General features: G+C 36.3%; 2 protein-coding genes across 4 annotated transcripts; one reads left to right on the top strand and one right to left on the bottom strand.

Moving 5' to 3' along the window:
* The first annotated feature begins 574 nt into the window (after positions 1-574).
* Positions 575-3,720, top strand: LOC121234556 (serine racemase). Of its 3 annotated transcripts, none has more exons than XM_041130521.1 (8): positions 575-726; positions 1,477-1,504; positions 1,565-1,719; positions 1,852-1,954; positions 2,133-2,242; positions 2,801-2,874; positions 2,992-3,178; positions 3,331-3,720. In XM_041130521.1, the coding sequence occupies exons 2-8, from the start codon at positions 1,487-1,489 to the stop codon at positions 3,575-3,577; spliced, it is 894 nt and encodes a 297-aa protein (XP_040986455.1). In that variant the 5' UTR covers positions 575-726; positions 1,477-1,486; the 3' UTR covers positions 3,578-3,720. The 3 variants fall into 3 exon arrangements, with proteins under 3 accessions (XP_040986455.1, XP_040986453.1, XP_040986454.1); XM_041130520.1 differs by having other exon boundaries at positions 577-726; positions 1,852-1,938; positions 2,012-2,242; XM_041130519.1 differs by having other exon boundaries at positions 1,477-1,719; positions 1,852-1,938; positions 2,012-2,242.
* Positions 3,721-4,419: 699 nt separating this feature from the next.
* On the bottom strand, positions 4,420-7,385 carry LOC121234554 (tubulin beta-9 chain). The gene is made up of 3 exons (XM_041130518.1): positions 6,790-7,385; positions 6,166-6,435; positions 4,420-5,333 (listed from the first exon to the last, which is right to left on the bottom strand). The coding sequence occupies exons 1-3, from the start codon at positions 7,181-7,183 to the stop codon at positions 4,657-4,659; spliced, it is 1,341 nt and encodes a 446-aa protein (XP_040986452.1). The 5' UTR covers positions 7,184-7,385; the 3' UTR covers positions 4,420-4,656.
* Between the last annotated feature and the right edge of the window lie 14,938 nt (positions 7,386-22,323).

Here is a 22,323-nt window from a genome sequence, read left to right on the forward strand (position 1 = left end):
ATGATTCTTGGTTGGAGGATTGTTTGCGCATCCCTGACTAAATAGTAAAGAAAAATAATAGACATACGATACTTTTTATATAACCACGTTTTAAATGGAGCTGTACATGCATGATTGTATATGGACTTGTCTATGCCAAATCTTTTTAAAATTGCATAAAGGTATAATTCCTACTGAAGCATAAAGGGAACTACACATCAAGCATTACAATGAAAAGCTATAATTCCAGCAAGCATGCATGCATTCATTCATTCATTAAACTGGATTCACTACTCTCATCATATTACCATAGCAACTAACTGCCTTGCAGGTTGGGAATTGACTCATTTCCACGTGGATTTTGGCATACACGAAAACTAGCTATATCCATCACTATAACCCTTATTATTTCATTATTTATTTTAACAAATTATTTACCTATAAATAATAAATAATAAATAATTTTTTAATAGTCTAAAAAAGAAAAAAAAAAAAAAAAGCAAAAAACAAAGAAAGAAAGAAGAAGAAAAAGTGTCGTTTTTAAGTTGAACACTGCCGTTTCGTTATCTTTGGCAAAACAATTAGAAGGCCAAAAGCCCAAACGAAAATCGATGTGTAAAATTTTTCAATAATAAATGTGGGGAACGTGAGCAGGGGAACTTCGTTCTGGTTGCAAACCAATCGGAACTGCAAGAAGGGCCTGCACTTTCTACCTGGGGAAACTTACTTTAATTTCTGCTCACAACTGTAAGTCCTCGGAAGCCGCCTGTCTTTTAGTTCTAAGATGATTTCTCTATGTACTTTACCTTTCAGATATGAGAAGGGAGTCTTTGATATGTAAAACCCATTGAAGAACTAGGAAAGAGAACTGTCAAGATTAAAGCTTTACCAGGTGGTTCTGGGGCATAATATTTGGCACCCACTTGGTCCAAGGCTCAAAATTTACTGATTTTGACCACTACACATCTCATTCTGTCTCTCTTTCGTTGAACTCGATCAGCTTAAATTTATATATTGGCATGGTTGAATTCAGTCGAATTTTGGAATCGATACTGCTGGTTCATTTTTTATTTATTTATTTATTCCGAGTCCTGATATGTTCGTGACATTCATATCGAATTTAGGTGCCCTTTTACGGGGGAGTTCAGATATGGCCAATCGAACTTCAATGTTGCCTAAACATGGCTAGCTGAATACATCCTCTCATGCCCTTGTACTTTATCTAAAGGTCGTTGTTTCAGATACTAACACCATTCAAATACTCGGTTCACGTACTCAAAACTCTGCAAGTTCACACAAACCAAAACCATTAAATCTTGTTAACTTCAATTTGGAACGATAAGACATAGGTCCTTACATGGAGATAGGGACTCCCATGGTGTTATGCTGTTTCTTGAATAAAGATGGGTAACAGTGTAATCATAGCATAGTTTTACTGCAGTTACTGAAATTAAATATGTTTTACACCTAATTTTTAAGAGCCATTTTTCTTATTAGTGGTATAAAGATGGAAGAGGGGAGCGAAGTGAGGGGAAAATATGTGGCTGATATTTCCTCCATAAGAGAAGCGGAGGAGGGGAGCCAAATGAGGGGAAAATATGTGGCTGATATTTCCTCCATAAGAGAAGCTCAAGAACGCATCAAGTCATTCATACACAAAACTCCAGTCCTCTCATCCGAAACTCTGAATGCTGTTGCAGGGAGGAGGTTGTTCTTTAAATGTGAATTTTTCCAAAAGGGGTGAGATACTAAAAGTTGTGAATGGTTAAAAGTATTATACTTATTCTATTTAATATTTGATCTCTTATTGTTTTCATGCTATCTACCACTCTAATAACTAAGAACCGTACCCTTCTTCTTGTGGCTATTTAGTGGAGCATTCAAATTCAGAGGTGCTTGCAATGCTGTTCTTTCTCTAGATAATGATCAAGCTGCTAAAGGTGTTGTAACACACAGCAGGTTCTATTTAACCTCAGTTAATTTTGTTGACCTGCTTGTCTGAATATCCCCTGATCGTGCCCTCCAAATTTAGTGGTAACCATGCTGCAGCATTGTCCTTAGCTGCAAAACTACGGGGAATTCCTGCTTATATTGTTATTCCGAAAAGTGCTCCAAAATGCAAAGTTGAGAATGTCATGCGATACGGTGGTCAGGTTATCTGGAGTGAGGCCACAATGCAGTCAAGGGAGAGTGTTGCAAGCAAGGTATTGCAAGAAACTGGTGCAGTTCTTGTCCATCCATATAATGACGGGCGCATTATAAGGTACATGGCTGACTCTTAACTTTCTAACTAGAGATGTTTGAAATTTTGTTCTTAGTTGAGGAAAGGGTAAAAGCTCTTTTGAAGAGCAATATGTTTGTTCTGCACAAGTGGTGCTGTAGAACTCAGCATGTTTTCCATTGTTTATGCAAACCCTAGTTGTTTACAGTTTACAGTATGGAGCATGAATAGGTTACTCTCAGTGAGAGAGAGTGCGGCAGTCAAGAATGGCCACGCTGAAAATCATACAAGATTTTCCTGGCCAATGATACTCTTGCCTAGCTTCTTCCCTCTGATCATCATGGAGCACTAACCCTATACTGAAAAAATTTAGAAATGGAATCCTTAGATACTTTTTTTCCCCACAAAAATTGCCAGTTCATTTAGTTTTATGAGAAGAAACTGTGATCATTACTGACTTCAACATCTGTATTCTTTTTCTATTTCTTTGTTTATTTTCTCTTTGCTAAAATCTCCATTGTCTAAAGAAATAGACGATTTGTGTGCCTGAAGGAAATGGAACTTCTAAATGCATTGTGACATATTTAATTGTTCTTGCAGCGGGCAGGGTACCATATCATTGGAGCTTCTGGAGCAAGCCCCGGAAATCGACACTCTCATCGTTCCAATAAGTGGTTTGTATTTATAGTTTTGGTGCCAAAATTGCCATTTTCATAATTTCTGTTCTCGCATAATCTCTTTGGTTGTGTTCTTTTTGTGCTGATTTTTCTAAGTTGCACAAAAAAATGTAGGAGGTGGTCTGATATCAGGGGTGGCATTGGCTGCCAAGTCTATCAATCCCGCCATTCGAGTTTTTGCTGCCGAACCTAGTGGAGCTAATGATGCAGCTCAATCTAAAGAAGCGGGTAGAATAATCACATTGCCTGAGACTAACACCATAGCTGATGGACTTCGAGCTTTTCTTGGAGATCTTACCTGGTAAAAAGAAATCTCATGTTGCCAAAATGATGCGTTAAAAGACGGTTTCAGATCGCTTCTCTGATGTGAAACTTGCTTTCAGGCGTCGTATAGTTTCAGTTTTTGCAACTAATTTACCTTAGATAACTGAGACTCTAAATTGTATTGTTCAGGCCCATAGTGCGAGATCTTGTTGATGATGTCATAACTGTGGAGGACAAGGAGATAATCGAAGCCATGAAACTCTGTTACGAGATTTTGAAGGTTGCAGTAGAACCTAGTGGAGCAATCGGCCTTGCTGCTGTTTTATCTGATAATTTCAAGAAAATTCCTGTTTGGAAGAATTGCAATAACATAGGAATTGTACTTTCGGGAGGTAATGTTGATCTAGGCAAGCTATGGGATTCATTTAAACAATGAAAGTCAGCAACCAGCTCTTGTTTGAGCGCCAGCTATCCTGTGCCCAATGAACTGATATTTACTCTACTTGATGATGTAATGAGATTATTTTGAGTATTATTTACTTTGTTGGCAAAGAATAACCTCATCCTTTGCTGTTATAAGCATACTTTGCTTTCATTTTTCATGCCACATTCTCAGATGATGATGCATGTGATACAATAGACGATCTCTCTTTAATCGAGTCAGCAACTGAGAGAAATCGTTAATGCATTCCAGCAGGATTCTTTTACTACTAAAAGGAAAAAGAGGAAAAAAATGAAATTGAAGGGGAATTTGAGGCGTTAAGACAGTCACTTTTCCAAGGATACATTTCACGAACCCAAAGAGTGCAAACTGAAACAATAAAAGAAGGCACTTGACCTTGACATTTCCCTAAGCCCCACTAGGTTTATACCTGTACCCAATGTGATGCACGAGCATTGAAATCAACCCAAGTACGAGTCCGGAAAGGAATGATTGCGTTGGCCCAACCAGGAAAGGAAGTTTTCCATTGATTTCTCAGCTGCGTGGAATGTCAACTCTTTTTGGCACTGGCAATGATTGAAATTTGATTTTCATCACAAAGTTCGAACTGGTTATTATCTTTTTATACAACTCAATCATCTAAAATTAAGTGACAAGTCAACTGGCCCAAACATAAATAGCAAGCGATCTACAGTTGGGGCCCAATGAGTATACTAAAATCCAAGATGGCAAAGAGGTAACACATGAAGGTTGTCATCAAAAGGGAGCCTTATAACCCTGGTTAATGCACGGCACCTGAAACAGTAAGTGAGAGAACTGTGCAATTTTTGTGGCACATTCTGAAAAGCAGATAGCTAATATATGAAGCCAGTAATCCAAAGTTTGATCTGTCAATTGTGGAGAGAACACCAAAAAATAAAGGACGCACACCCAGACACAGGCAATGCGGCATTGCATTAGTAAACTCCCAAGTTTTAGAAATACTACATGGCACAACAACACAAACACAGACAGAAACTATAACCATAGTAAATTCATCTACTATCCTACGCAGGAAAGCAACAGAACTTATTTTAAGCCTCTTCCTCATATCCTTCCTCCTCCTCATACTCATCTTCCTCATCCGCAGTTGCATCCTGATACTGCTGGTACTCAGCAACAAGGTCATTCATGTTGCTCTCAGCCTCTGTGAACTCCATCTCATCCATACCCTCCCCAGTGTACCAGTGCAAGAAGGCCTTCCTGCGAAACATAGCCGTGAACTGCTCACTAACCCTTCTAAACATCTCTTGAATTGATGTGGAGTTCCCAATAAATGTGGAAGCCATCTTCAGGCCAGTGGGAGGAATGTCGCAAACGGTGGACTTCACATTATTGGGAATCCACTCTACAAAGTAGGATGAATTCTTGTTCTGCACATTTATCATCTGCTCATCAACCTCCTTTGTGCTCATCTTGCCACGAAACATGGCTGATGCTGTTAGGTACCGGCCATGTCGAGGGTCAGCAGCACACATCATATTCTTAGAATCCCACATTTGCTGAGTAAGTTCAGGTACAGTGAGAGCCCGGTATTGCTGGGAACCTCGAGACGTGAGGGGTGCAAAGCCAACCATAAAGAAGTGAAGCCGTGGGAATGGAATTAAGTTTACTGCTAACTTGCGAAGGTCGGAGTTCAGCTGACCAGGAAAACGAAGGCAGCATGTGACACCACTCATGGTAGCAGAAATGAGGTGGTTCAAATCCCCAACTAATCACCAAAAAAACAAAAGAAAAAGTCGGTGGTTAGATCCCAGGAAAAACAAAAGCAAGAAATTAGCTGGGTCATCTTGCATTTCTTGCATCAAAATGGAAAACTCATAATATAAGATCCTATTTTGCATTCACACAAGCTTGAACAAGTTGTTATGTGCGTGTCCATGCATGGGCAAGGGCGAACACGTGACAGTCCAACTATTTCACAAACAATATTAAACTACACAGAAAAGGATGCAAGCAGATATAAACCCCGTGCAGGAAAACTCAAAGTTTACCATCCCAAGAATGCTAAAATAAGGACAAAACAAATGCAACGAACACAGAAACTTACGCCGGAAAGTTCTAGGAAGCAAGATTCCATGTAATAAAAAAACTTTTACTTTGTGCACGGTTATAAAGAAAAAAACAACCTCGATCATGTGACTCACCGTTCAGCCAAAACCAACTAAACATCCAACAATAAATATTATGTTGCATTTGTAATATATAAATGAAGGCTGTTGTATAGCAGTGCTATGTTTAACGAAGAAAATATCCTCGACTAGCAGCTGCGAATGTCCCCAAATCCAGAAATGGAGAATTGTGTACTCTATAAACTAGCACAGGATTTGAGTGTTTATCAAAATCTTAAACTCCAGTGAATCACACCAAATTATATCTAATTCTACCGACCCCAAAATCCTCCATTCAACCCAACACCAAATAATTGCTCAGTTTGATCATAAACAAGACCAACCAAGAAAATGTTGAATCAATTAACATTTTGGGAATCAAAATAAAAATGTTGATTGACAAATGAAAAGAATCAGGCCAGAGAGACTAACAGCTGGGGGTGGTGAGCTTGAGAGTGCGGAAGCATATATCGTAGAGAGCCTCGTTGTCGAGGACCATGCACTCGTCGGCGTTTTCGACGAGCTGGTGGACGGAGAGTGTGGCGTTGTAGGGCTCCACCACGGTGTCGGACACCTTCGGGGACGGGAACACCGAGAAAGTGAGCATCATTCGATCCGGGTATTCCTCCCGTATCTTCGATATCAATAGGGTCCCCATTCCGGACCCGGTCCCACCCCCGAGTGAATGGCATACCTGAAACCCTGTAAATCAAACCCTAATGACTTCTCAGATAGAAAATACAGAGAGATTGTTTAGTTTCTCAGGAAACAATCAAGGAGTTCCATAAATTAAATAGCTAAGAAAATGGAAAATTAATTGGTGGGAAATTAGTAAGAACGATAACCGTAGCGCATGTTCTTTACCTTTCACTGATTTTCTTGAGGACCAAACAGATTGCAAACAGAATAGTCCACAGAAAGAGTGAGACAAAGGCAAGAGTTCATATAAGAAATAAAAACAAGAAAATCAATGGGAAATCTGCATGAAGAAAAAAAAAACACATTTTCCCGAATACCAAACACGACTTAATGGAGAGAAAACGCTAGGAATAATACCTTGCAAACAGTCACAGTTCTCGGCCTCCTTCCTCACAACGTCTAGGACGGAGTCGATAAGCTCCGCTCCCTCGGTGTAATGTCCTTTGGCCCAGTTGTTACCCGCACCAGATTGCCCGAAAACGAAGTTATCGGGGCGAAAAATCTGCCCGTAAGGCCCGGATCTGACACTGTCCATGGTACCCGGCTCCAGATCCATGAGAACCGCCCGAGGCACGAACCTCCCACAGCTCGCTTCGTTGTAGTACACGTTGACCCGCTCTAGCTGGAGATCCATGTCCCCATTGTAGTGACCCGTCGAATCGATCCCGTGCTCGGCGCACACTACCTCCCAGAACTTTGCCCCAATCTGGTTCCCACACTGGCCGCCCTGTATGTGAAGAATCTCACGCATTTTGCTTCTTGTTTTCACCTTCCTGTGGTTTTCTCGGGAAAATGAGTCAAATGACTGCAAGACGGGAGAGAAAGCTGCAGAGGGAATGGGAGGAGCGAGGTTGGGGATTTATATTGGGGGAGGAAACGGTTTCCGTTGGGCGTTAACGGGCGTTCTGTTTTGGGGGGGAATTGAAATTTTTGAAATTGGGTTTTGTTTTTGTGTTCCAACGAGGGATGGGATTAAAATCATAGAGATTGCGTGCGTGGAGCCAAATCATTGGTCTATGTTTTGTCCACGTGTTGACTCAGACTATTGAGTAATGCGGTAACTTAGATTTGTTTGAAAATACAATTGTTCTAGATATTTTTGGACTAGTTCATTATTATTTATAAATAATTCATTTTTATAGATAAGTTATTTATTATTATTTATAAATTATTTTATTATTATTCACAAATAATTTAAGATATTCTTAAACTCGAAACATTAAAGTTATCATTAGTACATTTAGTTTTTTATCTTGTTTGCATTCAAAATCCACTTCAACTCATCTCATCTTATCACTATAACTTTTTCAAATTTCTACACAAAATATAATAAATAATTCAATTTTTATTCTATTATTTATAAATCATCTCAACTTATCTCTGAATTCAAACCACTCTTAATGTTTAAAATAGTTACTATTAATGTATTTGTGTACTTTTTTAATATTTTAAAAAAATAAAAGATATTTGCAATTATAGAATGTACAAATGTTGTGCATTCCTTTTAAAAAGTAAGTAAATATAATATTTATATAAAAAATTAATTTTTAATAATATACTCCATTCTTTTTAAAAATAAATGTGCAGGATTTATCTAACCCATAAATGTATCTAGCATTACTCAGTATAGACCAGTGCAATCAAGCGGACACTTTATTAAAAATGAATTTTAATTTTACAAAACTACCATCCACTTAATATAAAATTATAGAAAAGACGTAAGAGAATTATAATTTAATCATTTTCCTATTTTAAAGATTAAACACGTTTGGTTCATATTTTCATTAAGTCCATAAATGAGAACACATTCTCATTCTTTCATTTCATAACAATATATAGATGTCTAATTGAAATTGAAGTAAAATCTCTAAAATATTCAAGACCCGCTAAGTTTTTCTTAAGAAAAAAGAGTAATACTACAAATAATTATGAGTTATATAAGTGTCGAATACTCTTTTTGAAAAAGAGCGGAGTCAATTAGTAAAAAATTAATTTTTTTTATGTGCATCCCATATTTACTATTTTTTTAAAAATAGTATGAAACTTATACATTCTATGACTATATGTATTATTTTTTAAATAAAAAAAAATCCGTTTTTATTATATTTAAATAGACCAAAATATGGTGCTTACAAAGCACACCCACCCCTGTTAAGGCTATTTTCTTGTTCGTTTTGTATGCACAACTTCTGTGCAAGTTTTCAGACAAATTAAGCGATAGCTGTCTTTGCCTGCATGTGGCCCTTGGCCTGCTTGCGTGGTTGTGAGTGATCATCATGATAGAAAAAGGTTATTCGGCCTTGTGTGCTAAGCAAAGCAAAGCGAAGTACCCATCATCCTCGGCATGGTTGAGGGAGGGACGTGGCTTTATCCTTTGAAGGTTTTGACAGACTTTGACACTTTTTAACTCCAAAATAAAGGGGCTGTTGGCTTGTGTGTCAGGTCATGTATATTATAAGGTTGTTGATATGATTTGGCTTCTAAGGAATAAGATGACCCGTGAAAATCAAACCATAGACACAATGGAGTGAGCTCAAAAGGTTCAGAAAGTCTACCAAGAACATGGCGAGACTGAGCACTCAAGTCTACCAAGAACAGTATCGAGCTGAGCTTATCTATTTCTTGGCCAAATTGTGGTCTTTCAGTTGAAAAAGTAGGAAATGACAAGTTGGGCATATCTATAGTGCATTTTCATTCTCTGCCTTTCTTCATTCTACAAGATTAGGCTTGACCATTTCTGAACGATTCTCAAATAGCAAAAAACCACTAGAAAAGAGCTGATGGGTGCATGAAAGGATAAACAAAAAAAATACTGGAAGCTTTAAATAGCTGGGTCTGTTCTCTCTCTCACTCTTCACGTAATCACCATTTCTTAGGCCTAGCTTGGGTACTGAAAATATTTTTAAAATATTTCACTACTATTCATTATTTTATTATTACTTTTCACATATTTTTCATTATTATTAATTATTATTCAATATTTTATTATTACATTTTTACTATTATTTACAGAAGGCTTAAAAATACCTCACTATCCAAATACAACCTTAATTGACAACATATGAAAGGTGGCTAGCTTTAGATTTATTAGGCAGGGATTTATTAGGCAGGAAAATATACTGCATGTATGTGAAGTATTTGAGCCCTTGTACGGAGTACTTCGCAATCATCTCATATCAAGATCGATCTAAACATTTTTTGCACTTGATTGACAAAACCTATAATACCCACTGAGATTTGTTATCATACTGTTATTAATACGAGGAGTTATAATATTGTTATATTAACTATCCACTAAAATTTGTTATCATTCCTTTATAGATTACAAAATCAAAAAAAGTAGTTTCTATATGTCATAAACTATAACTATACGTGTGTTTCTTATTGAATGTATGGATTTAGTTGCATTCGTTTTTCTAGATAACAATTAGTTTAGTGTATAGAAATAAATTTTTCATCTCTAAATAGGAATGGATTCAATAACTCACCAAGATGCCTACTTCACAAATCTTCTAAATGACAATGACTTTTTCATAGAATCTACAAACGAGATAAATGAACACCAAGTATATCCACTCTTTTTTTTTTTAAAAAAAAAAAAAATGACGAAATCCTAATTTTATTGATTACCCCAAATTGAGGTTATTGCGGTTGAACCTAGTCACAAAAATCACAATGAGATTCAAACTTTAGTCTGGAGGGATGGCTTAAAGTTTCCTTTTATGCAGTGTAAGGAAAAGATCAAAAGCAGATGATGTTATGGAAAATTATTCATAAATACTTTGTAGTCACTTGGCACAAGTTGAAGGAATGCATCAAAGTGGTTTTAATGAGCAAGATAAGATATGTTCTCCTCATATATTTTCATCAATTTTTTGTACAATTTTCTCCAATTGCTAAATAAGGTTTTAATTATGTTTGGGATTTGGAGTTTTTAAGATTGGCATGAGAAGGCTATTGTTGGTGCATGTTGAGATTTCATCTAAAGTGGGTTGAACATATAGAAATAGTAAATTCAAAGAAAGAATTACAGTTCAATTATTTCAACTCCAGATTCAGTAAAGTTAGAAGACGATGAGGATTTGCATGCAATATCTACAAACTTGGATCAACCAATCCACGTAAAGCTAAGAAGGAAAAACAAAGAACGGACTTAGATTCACTCATGGTACTAAATAAAATGAAGGAAGATAGAAAGAATAAAATAAAACTTTTTGAATAAGCATGTGATCATGACAATAAGGTATTTTATCTTAGGCAAGAGGAATTATGTCTTAAGCAAGAAAATGTGCTCGTTGAGCAAAAAAAGGTACAAAATGAAGAAAATAAAGAAGAAGAAAGAATTACGATGATTAATATAAGTGTCATATCTCTAATTCTACAAGAATACCATCATCAACGACAAATGAAAATCCTTGAAAGTCGTAGTAGGAGAAACTAACATATTCTGAAATGTAATTTCGATAAGTTTTTATGATATATTTGAACCAAATATATTGTTTTGTATGGCTTGTTTTTCTGGTTAAGTAATTTGAACTTTTCTTTGATGGTTTGACGATCCTAAGTAAGAACATTTTATTTGTTGTTTTGGAATTCATTTATCTTGGACATATGAATGGTCTATATGATAGAACAAAGAAAAATAAAAACAAGAATTATGACCTGTTTGAATGTTTATTAAAAGGTAATTACACGATGTAAGTAATAAAAAAAAACCATACTACATTCTTTGCATAAGAGCAATAGTTACACATTCTTTTATATATATATATAAAACAAAAGGAAATTACAGTAAAAAAAAAAACATTAATACAATCATATATGACAAAATCCTCTATTTTGCTATATAATTGCCATAAGTGGTTTATAAGGTCTGCTTGGAGTTGACAATGCACTTATTTTTAATATCATGATGACGTTGAATGAACTCACTAAATTTAATTGTAGGGCTAGGTGATAGTTGCTCATGTGGGCTTTCATTGAACTGTTCATATTAGAAGTCTTCAGATCAATTATCAACATGTTCATCTTTAATGATCATATTATGTAAAATTATGCATGTCATTATAATATCGTTGATCATTTCAATGTGAAAAAATCACATAGGTCCACCAACTATAGCATATCGTGCTTAAAGCACACCAAAAGTATGCTCCACATCCTTCCTCTCTGACTCTTGGATGGCATCAAAGTGTTTTTTCTTGTTTCATTGATGAGCCTATATGATTTTAATAAATGTTTCTCATTACGTATCTATGTCATCAGCGAGGTAGTACTCTCATTACATAGTTATGACCATTAATTGTGCAGTTAACAGTTGGAATACGTCATTAAGCAAGGCCATAAAATATAAATGATCTATCAAGCACATTTATATTATTATGCAACCTAGGTATTAAAAAAATGTCAAATCCATAGATTGTAAGAAGCCACTACTTCTAAAATAATTGTTGGTTTGTGGATATGACTAAAATACATATCATTCCAAGAAGTTGGGCAATTTTTTTCACTCTCAGTGTACACAATTGATGCTCTCTAACATACCTGAAAATCTATGTTTCTCACCAATTGCGAACAATTTAGCAATGTCGTCATTATTAAGTTTCCTTAAGTTCTCTTTAGAAAAAAAATGAAATTATTGCATTACCAAACAATTTTAGACTTTTTAATGTGACAGTCTTCCCAATTTTCAAGTTTTCATCAATAAAATTAGTTATGATACCATATGCAAGCATCCTAAAAGTAGTTGTAATCTTATGAAGGGAAAAAAAACCAAGTCATCCCGAACCATCTCTTCTTTGGATAAAATTAGATTAATGAGCTTCTACCGTAGATTGGATACGAAGAAAAAGAGACCAACTCATTCGAAACCTTTTTTGAAATTATTTGTAAGGATAGATTGTCATATTAACAAAATAGTTACAAAAAAATTTTTGGTGGGCTTGCAATCGATCGCGCTTATGTATTAGCGTGATTTTTTTAGAACGACCACGTGAGCTTGATTATTCTTCTTCCATAACAAGTTGTCTTGCTATCTCAAATATTTTGTCAGAATCTGAATCAGGAAGTATCATTTTCCGAAAAAGAGAACGATCCATTGGGATTAAAAAAAAAAAATCTACAAAGAAACTTGAATTAAAATTGTTGAGAATATTTTCGTATTTTGTAATGATATAATATAATCGTTAGAGAAATATAGCCGTTATAAAAATAAGACCATTGGAAAATTATGTCTATTGGAATAATATAAACGTTAGAAAAATATATTTACCAAAAAAAAGTCGTGTTTTAATGTGCGCTTTTTTAATAAGGAATAAATATTCTAATTACTATTAGAATTAAAAAGTATAAATAAAGATTAAACATAGATATTTTAATAGAATAGAGATAGATTTAAAGAGTTTATTATTTAATGTCAATAAAAAGTGGCTAACTAAAGTGTAAAAGTAGATTCTCTAACCAAATTTTAGTAAAAGTTTAGCCGCTTCATTACCAATGCTCTAAGGAGATAGATCAAAGTTCACTTTGATGTCGCACCGAGACCAGTCTTCCACATGCAGTTTGCAGGGTGAGGAGAAGCTACTACACTTGTACAATACAATTGGTATATGTGCACGCATGCTATGTCTTGTCAATTGGGATTATTACAATTATTTAGATAATAAAAGTGTTACAATTATAAAGAGATTTTATAAAAGTCAACCTACAAACTGCATGACTTCATATAATACGTTATATCTACTTTACAATAAAAGTAGTTTGGGATTATTACAATTATTTAGATAATAAAAGTGTTACAACTACAAAGAGATTCTATAAAAGTCAACCTATAAACTGTATGATTTCATATGATACGTTATATCTACTTTACAATAAAATTAGTTTTACAATTTAATGTACCATATTAAGTCACGTCAGTTTGTGAGTTTAATTTTATGAGAATTTTTTGTGACTAAAATATTTCTATTTTCCTTTTAGAGAAATAGAAGGTTACACTTTGATATAATTTATAAACTTCGTTACTATTGTTGCCCATGTGACTAACCTAAGAGGGGGATGAATTGGGTTGTTTTATAAAATTTAACAATTATACATCAAATATATAATGTAAAATGTAAATAAAATACTAAGCAACATTAAATATAAAAAGTAAGGGTAAGAGAGATGCAAGCTTAATATTTTAACGAGGTTCAGCCATATTGTCTACGTTCTCGCCTCAAGTTACCCTTTGAGAATTCTCAAATTCATTATTCAATCTCTTTTAGGTAGAAATAGAAACTTATTATACTTTTGAGCAACACTGCTTCAAAGAATTCGTGTAGATCACATTCTACACTTACAAGCACCTTCCGAGTGGTGACTCAGTTATTTCCCGTGTAGAACTCCTACTACACTCACAAGAGTTAGAAACATCTTTTTTTTTTTTTTTTTTTTTTAATACAAGAGCTAATAGTGGGTAGGATATCAAAGTATACACTTCGATGAGTGAATTGAAAACAATACAACGTAAACTATATCTCTCATAATGAACAAGTATTAAGGCTCAAACCTTAGAAAAAGAGAGATTGAAGGCTTTTGATGAATGGATGTTGTAAACCTTGTAGTTAATATGTTATTTTGAAGATCTCAAATAAGTTGTATATAAACATATACTTTATTTTCAAATTTCAAACTTTCAAACATATCATACATATGTGGAAAATCTCAATCAATCATTTTTCAAATTTTAAATTTTAAGCTTTTAATCATATCATGCGCATGTTGAAAAATGACAATTAATCATCTTTCAAATTCTAAACTTTTAATCATAATACGCACATTTTGAAAAATGACAATCAATCACTTTTTAGATTTTAAATTTCAAACTTTTAATCATGTCATGCACATGTGAAAATTGCAAATAATTTTTCGTGAGTATATTTAAAAATATTTTTGAGTTTTGATCATTTTTCAAATTTTGAAATAGATGTACAAAATTACTGAGTTTCATTTGTAAGCTTGTTTCATTTCTTGCTCATGCTTGATTTGTTAATGCCCTTAATCTTTAAAACTTCATAATATGGACAACTTGAGACTCATTTATGGTTGAACTCGTTTGTTATCATCAAAATCTATAAGTAGAAATAGAGTAATATGATGCTTGAAACGTTGGATTCAATAACTATATTTATGTTGTCATATTATAGCCATGATTTAGCTATCAACTTATTTCTATGATAGTACAATTGATACTATGGTATATATCTATTACATAATTTTTATTACTTGATTTTTATAATATCTACAACTTAATACTACTCGATTCATATTATAGTATAATTTATACTGTGATTTTCTAACCTAATAATATTACTATATTACAATTTACAATTTACAATTATGTGTTATTGATTTTATTACTATAGTTTAATTCGAACGAAAATGCTAATATGCCCCTATAAATTCGACTGCTCAAACATACTACTTCGTTGCTTGGTTAGTTACTAAAAAAAAATAGGGAAAATGATAGGGAGATCGAAAGTGGTGGCCTTAATTTGACTGATTCTGTATTTTTTATATTTAAAAAATATTTGAAAGAAAGAAAAAAGTGCAATTGTAATGATCAGTATAACGGGGCACCATTTTTGGTCCCCCTAGCATTAAAAAAAAAAAGAGTAATGCTATATATAGTTGTGGAGTGCGCAAGCGCTGCACAATCGTTTGAAAAAGAGTAAAGTCTACTATTAAAAACTTATTATTTTTTTCATGTGGGTCTTATATTTACTCACTTTTTTCAAATAGATTGTGAGGGGCTTATGCACTCCACGGCTGCAAATATCATTTAAAAAAAAAAAAACTCCCTTTCACCCTTCTCTTCTCTCCAATTTGTATTTTTTCTCTCCACACTATTGTTCTGCTTCTTACAAACTCAATCCCCTTCAGTTCTCCAAAACTCACCGTGATGTTAGAATTTTCCCTTGCTGGCATTTCAGTCCTTTCAGAATTAGGTGCAATCCCTTTTAGCCACACCCAAAACCCTAGCTACACTTCATCATACGAGCCCTAAATATCATCCAAGTGGCCCCAACAACAAGGGTAACCTTCAAGTCGTTCCACATTGCATCAAACACGCATATTCTCCACTTAGATCACCCGAACTCATCATCATCATCATTTCCATCACTAAACACCATACATTCATCAAACTGGAAACCCGTCATTGTCATCATACATGCCATTATTGATCCAAGAACAAGCAAGAAGGCTAAGGTATTCGGTCATCACAAGGAGAACCAAGGCGATGACAACATAGAATTTAGGGACTAGATCGAGGTAAACGACGTAGAACTAAACATTCCTACCTCAGCACCGAACTAAAAATTGCTTATATTTAGTGAACTCAACATAGTCTACATGTCCCCATGGGCAGGAACTAAATATCATTGCTTGCCTTATCTTAGAGTTGTTTCTTGTGTTTAGGGATTCGAAAATGAAAGATAGGATTTGGATATGGCAAGATGATGATAGTCTTTGATTGACTTGAGTGATTATAGAGAATGAGTGATCCTAGGGAAGTTCTTAGAATTAAGGGATTGACTAGGGTAAGATAAGAAATATAGGATTTGAATATGGCAATAGGATGAAAGTCTTTGGTTGAGTTGAAAGATTCTAAGAATGGAGAGATTTTAGGGATTGTGTGGTTTGAGTGATTGAATATTTTAGGGATTGGATTTAGAAGATGAGATGAAAAGTCTTAAAGGGTAGGAATTAGAGTTTGGAAAGAAAGATTAGGATTCCTAAAGATAAGGAATGTGGATATGGAAAGTGGATTAGAGTTTCCTAAAGTTTAAGAACCTCTCATGGAAGACTAGGTTTTCGGCTATGAGTTATGGAGATGATGGAGGCTAGTATAGTGAGTCTTAAGGGAAGATATGTGTAAGGAATGCGTATTACAATAGGTAAATTGCTGGAATGTATAAGGCAATGGTAAATTTTGGCCAAGACAATTGGTGGAGTGATGGTAGTAAGTCTTATGGGATTGATGAATACGGAAAGTATAGACTTGGAGTGGTGATAGGCGTGGTACGTGTTTGTGAGATGAGACAATGCAAAACAATGTATGACAATGAGAATATTTATGAACTGTAGGAAATTGTATGAATAAAGAATGAATGGACTCAACAAAAGAATATGAAGACTCTCTTTTTGGTTTATATGGATATTTTGAGAAACTAAACAATACTAAAAATAAGGTTTAGGATGTGTTTGATATGCAAGAAAGTATAGATGGACAAGCTAGGAAATATAAGAATAAGGATGTATAATTGAATGGAATAGAAGAAATACTCATAAGATTGATAGATAATTCACCACCGATTCACGAATTGCACGGTGATGAAATGAGATAGATTGAATCACACATATTCACAAATTTCAAGGTGATGATCCACTACTAGAGATTTACGAATTTCATCCAAATAGCTCAAGTGCCAAGCATCGAAAAGATGATCTCAAGAACAATAATTCGTTCACTTAGAAAATTTGCCAAAAGATGTAAACTAAATGACTAAGGGTCTTATTTATAGAGATTAAAAAGTGAAAATCACCAATAGGTCCCTTGGAATATAATTAAATAAAATAAATAAAGATAATAACATGATATGGTCTTGCATGGCCAATGTGACCCATGACATACGTTGGCCCTTGGTGGCCTAGGCTGGCCCATGGCATGGGCCATGGACATGATTGATATGGTTGGCATGCTTTCTGGCGTGAGGCTAACATTCATGTGGCTGGCAAGGCCCAAGCAAGGGGCCTGGGCACTGGGGGTGTTGGGCTGCATGCAGGGGCTGCTGATGCCATGGTTGCTTGGCTGGGTGGCCTGTTGGCATGGCCCAGGCAAGGGGCTTGGGCGCTAGCATGTTGCCTGGCAAGGTGGCCTTGGCGCTGGGGCTATTGGGCTGCACGGGCTTCTAATGGCATGGTTGCTTGGTTGGGTGGTCTGCTGGCATGACAAAGGCAAAGGACTTAGGCACTGGCATGTTGCCTGGCAGGGTGGCCTAGGCGCTGGGCTGCACGTTGGGTCTGCTGGCCTGCTACTGTGTGGGCATGGTCGCGCTCGTTGGGCTCTTGTGCTACACGCGGGTTGTTGATGCTCGCTGCTAGCACGTCATGTGCTAGGCGTGTGTGCGCTGGGCTGCGTGCAAGCAGGGTTGTCATTAGCCTTATTGGGCATCTTGGGCGTGCCATGGCATTACCTGTGGGTTGTCATGGGCATGCCAAGGCTGGGGCCGTGGCATGCATGCGGGCATGTCCTGGGCATGTTATGGCAGGGGCCATGACTGGGCCATGGGTGCCTCATCAGCATGCAGTGCCAATGTCAAGACCCTAACAAAAATCACCCTAAGACAAGGTCATAGGCATGTATGGGTAGCCGAGATTGGGCCACTTTTGGGGTCAAACTTAGCTTTAGAGGACTTCTCTAGGGGTCTAGTATATGCCCTAAGAAGATTGCACGAATAACACGGGTCAATTAGAACATGGCTTACATTTTTCCTTTTGACCATGCCATGGCTCAACCCAAACAGCCTCTTAAACAAGCTGTTGACATGCCATGACAGCCGCTGACATGACAGCCCCTTGACACGGTTGCTAACATGCCATGACAGCCCCTTGACACGGCCACTGACATGCCTTGAAAATCCCATGGAACATGCCTTGACACTGTTGCTGACATGCCATGGCACGCCCAGCAGCAGCCCAGCACTTAGTAGAGTGCCCAGTAGCAGCCTAGTGCCTATCAGCATACCCAGCAGCCCATCAGCACTGCCAACCAAAGTTTTAAATTTCGTACCGTACCGGCCGGTACGGTCGAAATTTTTCGTTTCGGCCGTCCGGCCGGTACAGGTACTATACCTGTTCCGTACCGGCCAAAATACCGGCCGTACCGACCGGTACCGGTCATACCGGCCTCAATTTCGGCCTGTACCGGCCTATATTTCGGCCGGTACCGGCCGATATTTCGGCCTGTGTGTTTTTTTTTTTCGTTTTTTCATTTTTTCATTTTTTCAAACTACAAACTTATTTTTTAACCCTCAATTCAGACTAGACTATTTATAATTTATATATATGTATTTGTATATAATTTATTTATATATAGACTATTATTTTAGAATATAATTTTTATATATATTTATATATATAATTTATTTATAGATCGACTATCCCGAAACGTTATCCCGAAACGCTATCCCGAAACGGTACCGGTACCGAAATATTTCGTTCCAGTGCCTTGACCGGTACGCTATCCGGTACGGTATTCAAAACATTGCTGCCAACAGGCAGCCCCAACGCCCGTTAACCTGCCCAGCAACACCCCCACAGGCATGCCATGGCTCCTGTCACGACACCCACTTGACAGCACCACAGGCATGCCATGGCACACCCATGTCAGCACCACAGACATGACTAGGACATGCCCACAAGCATGCCACGGCCTTAGCCTTGACATGCCCATGACAACCCCGCAGGCATGCCATTGCCCCTGCCATGTCACACCCAGAACGCTCAGTGAGGCTAGTGACAGCCCTGCCTGTGCGCAGCCCAGCGCACACACGCCCAGCACATGACATGCCAACAATGCGCAACACAGCACGCGCATGCCCAGTGCGCAGGAGCCCAACACTCGCGGCCATGCCCACATAGCAATAGGCTAGTAGTCCCAGCATGCAGCCAAGGCAGCCCAATGCCTAGGCCATGCGTGGGCCATGCCAGCCACATGCCCAGCCCCCAAGCCACCCAGCTAGGCAACCATGCCAGCGCGCAGGCCCCTTACCCGAGCCATGCCAGCCAGGCAACCATGCCAGACCATGCCATTAGCAATCCCTACCTGCAGCCCAACAACCCTAACGTCCAGGCCCCTTACTTGGGCCATGCTAGCCACACGCATGCCAGCGCCCAGCCATGACTGGGCCATGCCAACCACACGCCAGCAAGCATGCCAGCCATGCCAGCCATGTCAGTCATGCCCATGGCCCATGCCATGGGCCAACCTAGGCCACCAAGGGAAAATATATGTCACAGGCCACATTGGCAATGTAAGACCATATCATTTTATTATATTTATTTATTTTATTTAATTATATTCCAATAGACCTATTGGGGGTTTCCACTTTGTAAACTCTATAAATAGGATTCTTAGTTATTTAGTTTACATTTTTTGATCTTTTGGCTAATTTTCTAAGTGGACGGATTATTGTTCTTGAAATCATCTTTTCGGTGCTTGGCACTTAGGCTACTTGGGTGAAATTCGTGAATCTCTAGTAGAGAATCATCACCATGAAATTTGTGAATAGGTGTGAATCATCACCACGCAACCATGCCAACAGGCCACCAGCCCCATGTGCCTAGCCCAGCACGCCCTAGCAGCATCTCAGCATGCCTATATAGCAGTAGGTTAGCAGCCCCAGTGTGCAGTCCAGGCAGCCTAGCGCCCAGGCCATGCTCAGGTCATGCCAGCCACAAGTTTAGCATCCAAGCCACCCAGTTAGGGCCCAGGTCATGCATGGGCTAGCCAAGGCCACCGAGGGCCAACCTAGCCATGGGCCATCATAGGGCCCATCTAAGACCATGATATTTTATTATCTTTATTTATTTTATTTAATTATATTTAAAGGGACGTATTGGAGGTTACCACTTTGTAATCTCTATAAATATGACCTTTAGCATTTTAGTTTACATTTTTTTTGGCAAATTTCCTAAGTGGACGGATTATTTGTTCTTGAGATCATCTTTTAGGTGTTTGGCACTTTGACTACTTGGGTGATATTTGTGAATCTCTAGTAGAGGATCATCATCTTGAATTTCGTGAATATGTGTGTTTCAATCTATCTTATTACTTTTCAACTTTGTGAAATTCGTGAATCAAAGTTGATTTGTTATCTTTGTGTTCATTCATAATTCTTGAGTGTTCATACTTTTTCCATATTGTTCATCTATATTTTCTTGCATTCATTCCATCTCTCCAAACACACCATACGGCCACCAAAGTGCATCCCACACTTACCATATTCGGGTACAACCCTAGATCACCATTCTTCCATTCCCCAATTGCCCTAGTCGAAACTCCTTAAGCCTCCATATTTCCAAGGCCATATTTCCCATAAGCTCCACTTACCAAAATTAGTCTTCCCTTATCCACATTAGCCCTAGCCGAAGTTCTCATTGCCTCCATCATTTCATACACATCTCTTGCCTTAGTTGGAAACCCTAGCCTTCCATGAGGATTATACACTTGTATTAGCAATGCATTTTTTTGTTGGGCTGCTAGGACCACCGGAGTGGGTCTAGACACCGCCTACCGATAAGGCCAATTCTTTTTAATTTTTTTTCATATATTATTTTAATGTTCTAAATTAAAAAAAAAATCACGACATCATTTAAAAATGGAAAATGATTTATGCACAACATTTTCTACAACACATTTCACAACAATGTGTTAAATGAATGGTAATTTTGTAAAACACTTTATAAAAGTAACATTACTTTACAAAAATACCCTTATCTTACAACATTGTTGTGAAATGTATTGTAAAAATATATTTTATGTATATCAATACTCTTTAAAAATACTTACTTAATCACTAAGTTTAAAAAAAAAACAAAGAATCAGGAAAATGTCTTGGGACCACCTCTCGCTGGCCCAAGCATTTTCCTTTGAAATATTTCGTTGTTTGCGGTCACAATTTTCATTTTTTTTCACTTTTGTTTCTTGTTTTTTCTGGGATAATGATAGGCTTACTATTCTCTTACCACATTTTTACTACTCTATAGTGTATTCAAAATTTTTATTTTATTATTATTTCATTTTAATATTTTTTAACATTCTTAATCATTAAGAAAAAAATTAAATAAATATACAACTTCACTAATAGTCACTTCCTTAACCATTAAGTAAAAAATAAAAAATAAAAAAATAAAAAGAGTAATAAATAGATGGCAGGAAGTAGTAAGCCTATCATTATTCTAGTAATTCCTGAATAAAAAGAGATTTTATTCTAGCATTGGCATTGACTTCATCAAAAGCCTAGCCAAATGTAAAATATGATGAATTTCATCAAAACACAACTGCATTGGATTAGCCAAATGGATAAGTGAAAAGTTTTGAGGTATAATAAATGGATGAGTTTATTCAAATTTGAAAGGCTACTGTTCACCAAGCAAATCTATTTCTTATTCACGTTTAATCTCCAACGGACGTTTAATCTATACGAATATTCTTCAATTTCGTGCATGCAGTATCTCATAATAGTGTAGAAATGTGTGATTTTGTCCAGTATCCCAAAAACAAAGACAGTCTTGTAATAATAATGTAAGAATTAAATTAAATTATTAATTAATATATGATTAGTGTAATTGTTAAATATGAAAAAAATTAAAAATAAAATTATTAAAAGAATCTTATTATATTATTATTTTGATGAATTCAATAGTTAATCCAATGTGGAGTTATGACTACGGAGGTTTTAGATTTATATAAATCATGTACTTTTCATCAAATTTTGGAGATGGCTTTGATAAAACCAATACTAATGCTCTAAGGGAGGGAGGGAGAGAGGCAACGAACCCTCACTCCCGTCAGTTAGTGGTTTTGTTTCTTCTTTATTTTTATTTTTTTAATTTTTAATATATATAACTAGCCACGTGGCACATGTCAAGTGGTAAGGATGTACAAAAAATAATTAATTTAATGATTAAGAAAATAATTATTAATAAATTGATATTTTTTTATTTTTTAAAAATATTTAAAGATGTATAAAAAATAATTAAAAAAAGAAAAAAAATACATTTATTAGTGCAATGCAAACATCATTCTCGATCCCCTGTTAATTTTTATGATGTCATAGGTCAGAT

The sequence above is a fragment of the Juglans microcarpa x Juglans regia genome, chromosome 6D, assembly GCF_004785595.1.
Source record: "Juglans microcarpa x Juglans regia isolate MS1-56 chromosome 6D, Jm3101_v1.0, whole genome shotgun sequence".
Classification (NCBI taxonomy): Eukaryota; Viridiplantae; Streptophyta; class Magnoliopsida; order Fagales; family Juglandaceae; genus Juglans; species Juglans microcarpa x Juglans regia.